Source organism: Triplophysa rosa, linkage group LG14 (assembly GCF_024868665.1).
Source record: "Triplophysa rosa linkage group LG14, Trosa_1v2, whole genome shotgun sequence".
NCBI lineage: Eukaryota > Metazoa > Chordata > Actinopteri > Cypriniformes > Nemacheilidae > Triplophysa > Triplophysa rosa.
This window is the reverse complement of record NC_079903.1, coordinates 11480724-11494140: the sequence shown is the minus strand read 5'-3', so window position 1 is coordinate 11494140 and position 13417 is coordinate 11480724. Positions and strand designations below refer to the sequence as shown.

Genomic DNA, 13417 nt, shown 5'->3' with positions numbered 1-13417 from the left:
GATGTTTCTGTCCCAGAACCTCGTTCTGCTCGAGGTGATGAGATCAACCACTGTGAATATCCAGCATCCTGACATTCTTAGGTATTTAGCAGCTCTATTGAATAGCACCTCCCCTCTGAGTCACCATCTGTATGTTCTATTGATTGGTCACTCTCTCTTACTCAGACAGCTGGAGTCCCACTCTACGTCTCAACTGATCGATGGTGATGCGATCTGCGCTGGAGAATGCATTCACAATGTCACAGCAGATTCTAACTAGCTCGCGCCTCTCTGCTTTAAATATTTTAAAGCGCTGAGAACGCAATCAATTTTTGGTTAAGGGGAGGAGGAAGAGACGCTATATAACCACGAAGACCAAAACAAAAACAAGGCTTAAGTGGTTTTGGGGGTCTCTGGAGACGATGCTGAGACACTATAGGTTCCATCAATGGCTAAGTGGGTCACATCTCATGGAGCTTCGGAGGCATGTCATCGTTCACATGTTTCTGAACATTTTTCACGACAACACTCCAAAGCACGACGAGATGAATTAGGTCATCACAACGTGCGTATAAAGACACGTTCTTAAAGGTCTATGGGAAGCACAACGTTTGTAAACAGATTCGAAGCATATCAGTACAATACAGGAGTTTACCATGATCTCCAAATTTGTGTTTTTTGGAACAGATCTCAAAGGATGGAAGGCAAATCATTTACAGCTAGTTATTATTTAAAGAAATGGAATTCATAAGCTGTTTTGCTTACATAACGTGGCGTACTTTAAAAAAACGGAAATGTTGAAACAGGATGTTCAAAAAAGAAAATTGTGAGGTTTGATTTGATTTTATCCACCTTGAATTGATGAGCTCATAAAAAGTAATCAGGAAATATGACAGGTGGTTGGAAGGGAGGGTAAAAAATGTGTTTTGCATGTAGAAGTGAGAAATTTGAATCAACAATTCATTCATTCACAGATATACCAGAAATCTTCATTTATGCGATAATTCGACCCAAAAATCAAAGATTCTGTCATCATTTTATCACTCCGTATATGACTCTTTCTTGTGTGGAGGACAAAAGAAGATATTTTGAGACGTTTCAGTGGTTTTGTGTCGATACAATGGAAGTCAATGGGGTCCAATGTTGTTTGGTTACCAACGTTCTTTAAAATATATTTTGTGTTCTGCTGAAGAAAGAAACTCAAACAGGTTTGAAAAGACACAAGGATGAGTAAACGATAAAGAATTTTCATTTTTGAGTAAACTATCCCTTTAAGAATGACCCTCACAAATTTAATTTGACTTTTGGTGGCATCAATCAAAATACCTCCCGAAATGACAAGAACGTTACAAACCGATCAACTGTATCAACGCCGTCGAGATGCTACATAGCTTTCCGTAGCTCTTCGGTGTCCGTTAAACCAAGCAGACCGTGAACTTTGTGCCCTGATAAACAATGCAATTTGATTTTTTTCATGGTCAGTGCCAGCCAACTAGGACACGCAATGAGCTGGGTCCATGAAAGACAGGGCAGAATGAGAACAATGACAATATTTATCACAGAAGACAGGAGCCCCCTCCCCTCATCATATTCCACTCTCATTACTCCAGCAGTGTCATGAATGAAGCATTCGCTCACCACTGGGGTTTTCTTCAATCTGTTACAACTAATTGACTATGTGCCGCTACATAGTTCACCACCAGTATCCTTTCCACGGCAGAGATAGTCTATCGGCTTCAAGCATCATTTTGTTTACGGTCTAGTACCGACGAGAGGATACTTCAGCTCTGATGTTTAGTAATACAGAGGTATAAACAGAAAAGCAAGATAGGAGAGGTTTTTGTAGCTCTTTGAATCTTCCTCTGTGCTTGCGTGTGTTTACTCGCTGGAGAGGGTTCTGTTGTGAACGTTATGTAAGTGGATGAGCAATATGTAATAACCTCAATGGAGCTGTATAACAGATTGCAGTCTCATATTAAAATATGGTCTGTCTGTTCAATGAAATACACAAAAATGAAGCAGAATTGTTGAGCTGTCAAAATTATATAACTTTAAAGGCCGCTTTGAACTTAAAAAGACTGCTTTGAAGAGAAATGCGCTTATTCCGATTCAAGTTCCTTAATGACATGGCAAAAAAAAAACATTTAATTGTGCTGCGCAACATCACTTTCTCACAACACCTCATCATCTTCATACTTCTTAAGAAAACTTGTCTCGGCAACTTTAGCATCTGGTATGACCATAATGTAGTGTTGTGCATTATTTAGCAATCAGCACAAGGCCTATTAAGCAGGGATAATGTAAATCTAATGAGCTATAAATTCTATGGCTTTAAATAGAAAGGAAAATCATGCTGTGGAAAGCGAATGCACCGGGGGTATACGTTTTTAATGTACTGCCAATCACCAGTTTGTTGGGATTCAGGCCATTTTGAGAAAACAAATAAGTAGCAGCGTGACAAACTCAGCGCAGGCGTGCAGAAACACAATTCACCGCAAATGGTTTCAAACGCAATTCCACCGCTGCATACACGCTCCGTTTCTTCGACTAGTCTTTTCTCTGCGGGTATGTTTCAGAGGGTTTCTTGCATGATTTTGGAAGATTTTAAATTAGCGCTGATTGTTGTGGGAAGTGTCAGAACATTCATCTTCCATAACATTCATCACGGGCCATCGTGAATTATGCAAAAGCTGCAGTGCGTTTCTAATATTTACAACTCTGGCTCCTCACACACCGATGGAGACTCTACCTATGAGTCACGCTCACTGAAAATTACCCTTGACATGAGGCAATTTACATGAATAACCCATCTCAGTACGATAGCATTGTTTACCTGTGAGAATTGTGCCATATCAGAATTTTTATTATCTCTTATTCTATTTATATATATATATATGGATGAACTGTATATTGTTCTAGTAGGGCAAATGTATATACTGTATATACTGCTCAATATTTGCTGTGTTCCTAATATACAGTTCTTTTCCTGCTTTTCACTGCAGTCTACAAGGTCATTATCTTCTTTATAGTTGTTTGGGTAATGGAGCTTTTTATTATGCAATACATATATTTACATATACATACACACATGCACACGCACACGCACACACATGTTGGGTTTGTTTTATGGGGACATTCCATAGACGCAATGGTTTTTATACTGTACAAACTGTATATCATATTCCCTACCCCTAAACCTAACAATCACACAAAACTTTCTGCTCTTTTAAAAGTTAATTCTGTATGATTTATAAGCTTGTTTCCTCATGGGGACCAAAAAATGTCCCCACAAGGACAAGGATTTTGGATATTGCCATCTTTGTGGGGACATTTTGTCCATACCCATACCGTAGGGTTTACCAGGTACACACACACGCAAACACATATATACAGACATATACTGTATATATATATATATATATATATATATAGTATATTCAGTATATATTCTTTTTTAATCATCTTTAAACACTACAACATCATTAAAGGTTCAGCGAGCCAACAAAAACATTTTTCTCAATTAACATAAGGTCATAAAACTGCATGTGTAATCATTATTACATCTGTTTTGGAGTACAGCATGTCATGCAGGACATCTCAAAAGCATTTCATGTCATATGTATAGAAGAAAGGAGGATAGGCTATAAGAGGTTGGAGGGACTCATATGAGACGATTTAGTGCATTGGGCACATATACAAGGACAGGATTCAAGAGGATGAAATTAAGTGGCTTTTAAGCTTGTAAAGGAAAACCCCTGTCCAAAAAAAAAAACATTCGCATACAGAAACAGAATGCCAAAATGCTGTTTTAGTAGGGCGGCAGCAGCATCCAAAGATCTGTCTCAAACTAACGTGCGCACACTGACTGTAGCTCCTCTCAGGTAATTCCTGCGAGGCGCTGTTAACTGTCAGTTATGACAACTGAGTTTAAGCTTTAAACATGGGCATGCTTCGAAAATGAACGAAACGCCAACAATTTCTTTAAAACATATCTGAAAATGACTCCAAAATGTACAGTATGACAGCATCCAGCGCTATAATATTCAGCGCGCAGTAGGGAGCAGTAACTTGCGGAAAACCTGTTGATGGATGGGAAGCGCACGGAGCGAATCTCGCAGCAAGCTCTGTACCACTGAGGAGCGTTGCCAATGGCAAAACACTCAAAAATCGTTTAAGTATACCAAAACCACATTGGATTAACAAGTACAATACAAGAGTCCATAAAAACCTCCCACGAACTAGAAGAGAACTGTTAAGTTAGAAAAAATAAAAATGCATATTGCGCGCAATGTTTCTGTCACTCTGAAGTAAATTGAAGCGGACTGTTTTATTCTGCAATGCTCGCGTTCGTAATTTAGAAGCATTTACTTCAGGGTAATAAAACATGCTCTAACGTTAAATGTGTTGTTTTATATCACATCACAAAAATCCACAAAGCGCATTTGCAGTTTTTAGATAACCAGCATGTAGTATTGACTTCTGGCTAACTGAAACGGACTTACTCCCTCGCATCAGCAACACAATGCATCCTAAAACATCGGGAGAGTACTTTTCTCATGCCGAAGAACCAAAAACATCATTCAGAACTGTCAAACGTGGTTAACAACACTTACCAAGGCTTTTCCCATGCAGACTGTTCGATGTAAACTATAAGATGCACTTCAATACGCAAATATCTTTAAGAGTAATGTATAGAGAGAAAATACTATATGGAGAGCATCATGCGCAAGTAAATTCCATATGTTATTTACACACTGCCCAAGACATCACACATTGGCGTTCATGCACACTACGCTTGTCTTACCTTTATGCAGAAACGTTGCTAAAATCGCGCAGAAAAAGAGTGAAATAGAGTGAGATCCGAATCCCGAGATCGCCATGTTGAACACCTGCTTCAGACTGGCGGTGCTAAATCACCTAGAGACGCTCGCGGGATAATGAGATGCGGAGAAGGGAGGGAGTAAACACGGGCACATACGCGCGCAACCGCGCACTAAATGTGCAATTCTACTGCAAACACTGTCACATGGCAAATACAAGAAGTGATTGAAAGGTACTTCTACCTTCATGTATTTTAAAACATAATGCCATCTATGACAAATGGTGTTAAAACTGGCTATTGTAACTGTCTGCATTTCCATAGGTGACAGTATGGACAGCATACATTTGTTTCGAATAACCAATAGTTTTGAACATCTCTGAAGTTTAGACTGAATTCAAATGTGTTCATACAATGGGTTTAGAAAGTTCACAATTTGTAAAGTATATTGTTCAATGTACAAAATGTATGTATTGGTCAGATGTGACTGTCTCAAGGTCTCTGGCGCATGCTAAAAATCACACCGTTTCACACATAGACATCAAAACTAGATGCCGCATTAGCATCTGTTTCTATGGGCCGTTATACGTAGGTCGTCCGCCATATTGGAACGGTACGAGCCGGTCTCTGTTGCCAAGTCTGCGGCTTTCCTGAGGAATTGGGTTACTTTGTGACTGTTGCCCCAGTTTGTTTTATCCACAGGTTAGGAGTGGAAGGATTTTGTTATATAGCTGTCAATCTTAAAATGATATTATTTATGAATGAGAAGTTCTGTTATTTGGACTAGAGACGTCAGGCTCGTGATGAAGGATTTTGTTTGACAGATCTGGCAACCCTGCCAATCCGGTCCGTTAACACTAACAGCAAGCTGACTAAGTATGATTATGAAAACATATGTGTTGTTGTGTAAACTCAAACATTATATTTCCTAATCTAACACATGACAACAACGAAAGGGTATCCACTTTTTCGGGAATTAAAATGCACAGCCATGGCTGCGCAGTGTTTTGACATTATAGCAAACTGTGAGTGACGTCGGTGGACCGTTCCAATATGGCGGACGCGTCTACGTGCCTGGAGAGCTTGAATGCGGCATCTATTATGGTTTCGCATACAAACAGCGCCCCCTGTGTTCAAGAGTGAAAATAACAGTCTCATAATTCACAGTGAACTATACCTTCAAATGTTTATCATTACTAATATGTCTTACTATATTACATTTACAGAAAACACCGCAACTGCAGGTACTGAAAGAATAAAACAATCAAACTGTTTAAAGGAGCAGAACAACAAACAGAAGTGACATCACAAAAATATGGGGGAAAAAAATGTCATTGCAGTTGTCCAGCTGCTCACCCATAAATCACGCTGAACACTCGTCCATCTGTGTATGAGTATTTGTAGTGATTTATGAGCGCAATCATTTCGGTTGCATTCTACCGCATTAACCTGTCAGTCATTGTAAGTTAGCTTAATTCAAATTAAATCTTAAGCATCCCGTTTTCCACTGTCTGAAGTACAGATTTTAACATCACATTTTAAGTGTATTTCTTTCAACCACACTACATTACATATCATAGTGTCTATGTTACAGGATATTTTAATCATAGCAATACAAAAATGTATTAACAAGTGGTTCAATAATTACATATTAAGTGCACTGTTCATAGTAATTATTTAGTAGGCCTAGTACTAGCCTATCAAATTCAATACACTGCAATATGATAAATGTAATGTTAGTTGACCTACCTAACATGTAACTAATTATATTGTAAAACCATCATAACTTATTTATCGATTTCAGGTGCAAGCAAAACTAAACTAGTAGTTTAGATTAACTGATAGAGCATTGCATTAGCCATGTACAGGTTATGGGTTTGATCCTCAGGAGACACGCATACTAATAAAAATGACTAGACTAATTAAAGGAATACTCCACCCAAAAATGAAAATTCTGTCATGATTTACCCCTATGTAGTTCCAAATCTGTATAAATTTCTTTGTTCTGTTGAACACAAAGAAAGAAATTTAGAAGAATGTTAGCAACTGAGATTTCTGGGGTACTCAAAAAATGGCAGTCACAGGTGCTCCAAAACTGTTTGTTTTCCTAGTTTCTTCAAAATGTCTTGTTCTAATACAATATTTTTTCTACTATGGTAGTCAATGGTGCCCCAGAAATCTCAGTTGCTAACATTCATCCAAATATCTGTCTTTGTGTTCAACAGACCAAAGAAATGTATACAGATTATACAGGAACAACTTGAGGATGAGTAATTAATGACACATTTTTCATTTTGGGGTGAACTCTATTTGGATAAAAGGGGATGGAAGGATGGAAGTCTTTTTGGATAAAAACATCTGTCAAATGCATAGATGTAATGCGTACAGCCTGCTTTGGCTACAGTCTAAGTTGAATGGTATTATGAAGAACGGTGGTTATTAATATGATGCACTGCAGTAAGTAATTTAGTAGTAAATTACTAAAGTAACTATTTACTTTCACAGTACTGTGGTATTGTGTTTGTAAGAGGATGATTTAAAAAAGAAACTTATGTTGAAGGCTCTAAAACATTGCTACCCATTTCAGTGATTATTAGGTTATTTGTTCCCAGAAGACATCAAAATGTTTTTATTCCACATCCAGTTTTAAACTAGAACTAATTTATTGAGGTTTGAGTTCAAGGTTGCAGCATTTTGTCTGAGTGTTTCTTTATACCCAGCAGTCACAGCCTTTAGTATTACAAATTGGCTGAATCATAGATGACATTAACAACATGACATTCAACAATTCTCTACCGGAACACCAAAGCTAAACCTAACCAAAAAGACTTCTCTGACTCAACCTTAAATATAATTATCAACAACAAAATAGCAGCAAACAGTTTAGTGAAAAAAAAACAGAAAACACACAAACAGAAATATTACAGCCAAGAAGTTCAGGGGATTGGAAGACTGTAGTGCATCATCTGCCCTGTCTGTATTGCCATGGCAGTACAAGTAGCCGAGCAGACAGAATGCCATCTAATTGCTCAATCTATTTGCATCTTTTTTTTCTAAGTGTTTCATGTCAATCCTCATTCTATGGCAGCCACAGATAGCATTTAGAAGCTAATTTTAATCTCCCGGCCAGTTTTCTCACCAACGATTGAATTCCACGCATCAAATTTGCTTTTGATATCATTATCCGTGGCAGGCTGCCAACTCCAACATTCTTAAAGGTAGCAAGCGCTGCGACGAGATATTGTATAACAGCAAGATAACAAGCACCGTGTAATACCTGGCCGGGCTGTTTGTTGCTACTTTTTTCATACTTCATTTTGTGCGTTCCCACCCAGGCATTTTTAATAAATTATGTTTAGTCTGCAACACACTGAAAAGCTTTCTGTGTATTCTGCTGTCTAGTTTCTTCTTGTGTACAGTGTTTGCTGTGTCAAAATAAGCAATAAGGTATGAGAGATTGTAAATGGCGTGCACCTTCGACTAACTCGGACCATATTTACAACAAAGTCTTATTGCTTGCCTTAATTGTATCACCACATAATAAAGAAGTGAATAACCAACAGCTATGCTGTGACATATCTGAACCATGGCATAAGGAGCAGGACTATCCGTTTGGCCTTATAGTCTTCTTATTTAACTTTTCATCCACTCAAACACTCAAAACGGGCTCAACATAAATCATACAAAACAAGGAATCCTGAGACGGTATATTGGATGATTGAAGCTTCCCTGCAGTGCAGGCTGGTCACAGCTCAGCCTGATCTCTGTGGCACATAAGACCACTGAACCGCAAATCCTATCCACCGGTGCGCGTGTGTGTATGTTTGTGTGTGCAGGTGACCGCTGCGTGCCATTGAACTCTCCGGGGAACCGCAGGAGAAACGGAGAGCCAAGACAGTTGAAATCCCTTTGTTTTGCCTTGAGGCTATGGCCGTAATGAATGCTGACAAAACTCATAAATTCCTCATGCCGGGGTGCCGCATATTTCCTTTTGCCCATTGTATCAATGCGGTGGCAGATTTAAAAGGCATTAAGCAATTTATCAGGCCTTGGCGATGGATGTGGAGGGACGCGTGAAAAAAAAAACACGGAAAAATGGCTGTTTCAAATCGCTGCCTCAGATCATCCTCGCTTACAGAGTTCTCCATCAATGTTGCAAAATGTAGGAGCAGCTCACTGTGGCTCGGGACTGCCCTTTACACAAACACTGACAGAAAGTCTTATCAAAGTCTGAAGGAATATTACTTTACGAGTGTATAAACTGGGCATTTAGAAAATTGAAGAGTTTGGTTCCAAAATTCTAAATCCATTTTGATTAATTTGAGTAAAAATGTGTTTTCTTTACAAAGAAAGTGGCAAGATGAAAACCACTATTTTCTGTTTCAAAGTTTCACATAGCATTTTTAGGTTCTAGTAACATAAAAAATTCAAATCCAGATTTTGATTTTAAAAGATTTATTATAAAAACAGATCATTTCTCCCCAAAATGCGATGGTTTACGTTTCTTCCCCACCGCAGAAACCAGCACAGGTTCATCAATGCCGTCAAAATTATTCATTTTTTTGTTTGTTTGTTGAACACAAAGTACAGAGTAGATCAGGTAAACTAGGATGCTGACCGTATTCAGAGCGCCGCCATTACTGTTTACAATGCGTGGAATGGTGTGCTGTGATTGGTTGAGTGGATATATGTATCGCATTCTGCAGAGAAGTGAGACTGGCATATATTGATACAATACTGATTTTGGCGGAACCTTAATATACCTTATATTTAAAGGGATAGTTCAGCTAAAAATGAAAATTCTGTCATCATTTGCTCACCCTCTTTCTTCTGCAGAACACAAAATGAGATATTTTGAAGAATGTTGTTAGACAGCACATATTCAATTGCATTGGTTTTGTGCCCATACAATAGAAGTTATTGGGTGCCTGCTCTGTTCGGTTACCAACTTTCTTCAAAATATCTCAGCGTTTCCCATACAATGCATTTACTTGGGCGGCCCGCCCAGGTATATTTATGGCCGCCAAAGTATATTTGGCGTCAAAAAAAATGTTTTATCCATCCGTGCTAATGACTGTATCTGTGATCGAATAACTAGTGGATAAACAGCGCTTACGCGTGCGTCTAAGTTTCTAAAAGTAGGCTACATTCTAAAATGCTGTAACGATTGAGGTTTGACGTTTTAAGACCGCATTTCCCCTTGTTTTGGTCTATTTTTCATTAGAGCCTGTTTCTTTTATTAACCCCAGGCAGTAATAATAAATGTTTTCATAGTGTATTTCATCTTTTGTGCGTTTATTTTGAATGTTGCACTATGGCAGCTATATGTTCACGGAAATAAAGTAAGAAAATCAAATATATTTATCAGTTATTATAGTTATTTTAGGCACTCTTTAAATAAAACATGACAAAAAAATATTGTCTGTAATGTCACAGAATGTCGGACTGAAACATAACTGCTCTTTTTCAGCCTACTACTTAAACTGAGACATTTATTCAAGAAGTTTATTATAAATTGAAAACAATTGGGCTTACTAGACACATTTTATGTCAGAGTGGGATCTGAGCGGGATTTGGTTTACTGTTGAGCGTAAGCGTAATGTGAGCGGAGCGTTTGCTTCGTACGTGAGCGACTGAGCGAAGCGCACAGTCAAGGGCTCAGCATACTACATTCGAAATCGAAAAATGACCGTCTGTGACCTGATTTCGAACAAAATCTGGTCCAAACCACAATTTGTTTCACTAGTTCGTAGCTGCAAAACAAACAGAACTCTCCGGGAAAGTTCGTGTTGGCCGGTAAACACCCTCGAGCCACCATTGGTCCATGGCCATTACGTAATAGGTGGGTGTGTTGTTTGTGTGGCCACGTGCGCAGAGGCTATTTGGATACGTCATGTAAACCCCGCCTCCAGAAACAAAGGGGTGTTGGATTGTTCGAAAACACTATACCGTCTCTTTAAGTTTTCGAGCTTCGTTTTACCCCAAAACGCAGAACGAAAGCGCAATTCGCCTGGACTATGCTGAGCCCTTTATTGAGCGAAATATGGAGACACACCGCTCCGCTTTGCTCACATGCTCTGGTGTGAGTGGAGCGTGGCCGCGAGCCCTCGGCCTCTCGTATTATCTGTCACTTGCATTTAAAATCAAAGAAGCACTCGTAATACAGCAACACATTGTCGAGAAAGGTATTGTGATTTTGTCCGATGATGTTGCGTTTATAAATCAGAATTTTAGCAGCGGTTAAAGTGACTGCTGGTGGCATCCCGTTGTAAAATACAGTATAATGTGACAGATAAGCCAGTAGAAGAAAAACAGATAGCCTAAGCGCTAACACGACGTGATGACGTCACAAATATGCTCATTCATTTGTGACGTCACCAGCGCCACAAGTCTGTCAAAATTCTATGGGAAACACTGCATCTTCTTTTGCGTTTTGCGGAAGAAAGAAAGTCATACTTTGTACATTGTAAGTTGAAACAAGCACTTTCAAAGTACCCAGTGAAGTGCAAATACATGAACACTCAAACGGCTGATATTACCCACAATTCATCGCAAGTGGGTGGAGTTCAGTCACGCTCCACTGCATTATTTAAAGTATACAGTAGTAGGGATGCACCTATATGTAAATTTTGGCCGATAACCGATAATTCTTTAACATTGGATGCCGATAACCGATATATTGGCCGATATACTAATATCTAAATATTAATATAAAATTCCCTAAGACTGAAATAAAAGGCAAAAAGTGGACAACTGCTTTTATTTGAAAACACTGACTGCAGAAAACAAGGTAACCATTAGTGCGCTTTATTCCCTGAAAATCATGTACCAAGTCTACTTTACACTAGTTAACGATTCTTTAACCTTCAAACCTTTCTGGTATGTTTTGTAAACAAATTGTAGATGTTCTTCCAGAGCAACCCATAAATGTGTTGTTAATAGCCACAAGGCAAACAGGTCTCAAGACAAAGCATTCAGAAAGCAGTCTGATTCAAACAATATGCTTTTGTTCCTATAATTTACACATTCATAAATACTGTACCTACATACTGTATATACATCAACAGTGTTTAACCAGAGGAAATGATCTATCGGCTATAACGGCCGATACCGATATGGCTTATAATTTATCGTGCATCCCTGGTATACAGTAAACATTGCATAAGAAATAACAAATTATTAAATACTTGAAAAAAAAAAGAAATACTGCAAATAGATGCAGTGCTATGAAAATAATTAAATTACTTTTTTCCACTTTACTGCAATAATTTTTTACCGAAAAGTTTCATAGATAATATCATCTAATCAAATTTCATATAAGGATAACCAGAGAAAACACAAAGAATATTTTTATCTAAAAAAGTCACCAGTTACCCATTTTGGCAATGCGAAAAACAGGAATTAACAAAGTTTTAGTTGGTAATTAGATTTAGGACAGACAGGTTTTCCTGCAACCAGCCCTGTTGAGTCTAAAACCACATTTAGAGAACCGTCATATAAGAGAACAGTCACCACAAAGCTCCTACAGGTACACATAAAAGACAAATAACAAAAGAGTTTACAGTTCTTCTCACCTTCAAGAGCATCATACATCTAGTGAAACATGCTGGAGGCAACATAATGGTGCAGTTTGTTTTTTGCCAGACAACTTATCAAAGAAAAAATAAGTTGTTATTATGATTTAAACAAGAGAACATCTAACCCTCTGTGCCTGGGGTGCTCTTATAGTTCAAATAGTAGATGCTAATAACATCAAGCCAAGGTCATGGTTTCAATTCTCACTGCTTTGGACAAAAATGTCTGCAACTTTTACTTTGGTGCTACTACGACTACTACTGCGAAACTCAATGGAGCAAAACAGTACTATTCAAAACTGGTCAGACATTGCCGAAGTGTTGTTGGACCATCTCCTCTCACAAACATGAACACTGAAATGGCTGATATTACCTAAAATTCACTGCTAGTGGGCGGAGTTCAGTTACGCCACACTGCATTATTCAAATTAAGTAAGTGATGCTGCACTGAATTAATATATGAAAGTATACAGTAAACATTGCATACGAAATAATGAATAAATAACTACTTGGAAAATGAAGGAATGACTACAACTACTCATGCGAAACTACTGTACAATGACTACTACAGCGTAATTCAATCTAGCAATACAGTACTATTCAAAACTGGTCAGAAATGGTGAAGGTGTTGTTGGACATCTCCTCTCACTTACAGTCTAATCCTAAAAAAGCATTTAAAAAAAATCTGAAACAATAAAATTGTGATTTTTAAAAGGGTTTTTAAAAGGGCATAAATGGTTTATCGTAATTAGTTGATGCAGACTGAAGACGACAATAACCTGTCATCAAACACAGAATCGAGCTCACATGCAATCGACTGAAATGAAACAAACTATTGGAGTGGTCAAGTCAAAATCCAGACTTCAATACAATAGAGATGATGTGGCAGGACCTGAAATAAGCAGTTCATGCTTGAAGTCTTAGCAATCTGCGCAAAGATAGGTCCAAAACTCCACCACAGAGATGAGAAGCTCCTATCAAATTATAGGTGGTGTGTCAGCAGCTTATTGCAGCTGAGAGTTGTCCAACCAGACATTATGCTAAC

General features: G+C 38.3%; 1 protein-coding gene across 3 annotated transcripts in view; it reads right to left on the bottom strand.

Moving 5' to 3' along the window:
• Positions 1–4942, bottom strand: part of cadm1b (cell adhesion molecule 1b) — a 165844-nt gene extending 160902 nt beyond the window's left edge. For 2 of the 3 annotated variants that reach the window (XM_057351309.1, XM_057351310.1), the window contains exon 1: positions 4784–4942. In XM_057351309.1, coding sequence (XP_057207292.1) covers positions 4784–4859 — 76 coding nt within the window. In that variant the 5' untranslated portion in view covers positions 4860–4942. The remainder of the gene's footprint in view (positions 1–4783) is intronic. The other variant, XM_057351311.1, reaches the window with a different exon arrangement.
• Positions 4943–13417: the final 8475 nt, after the last annotated feature.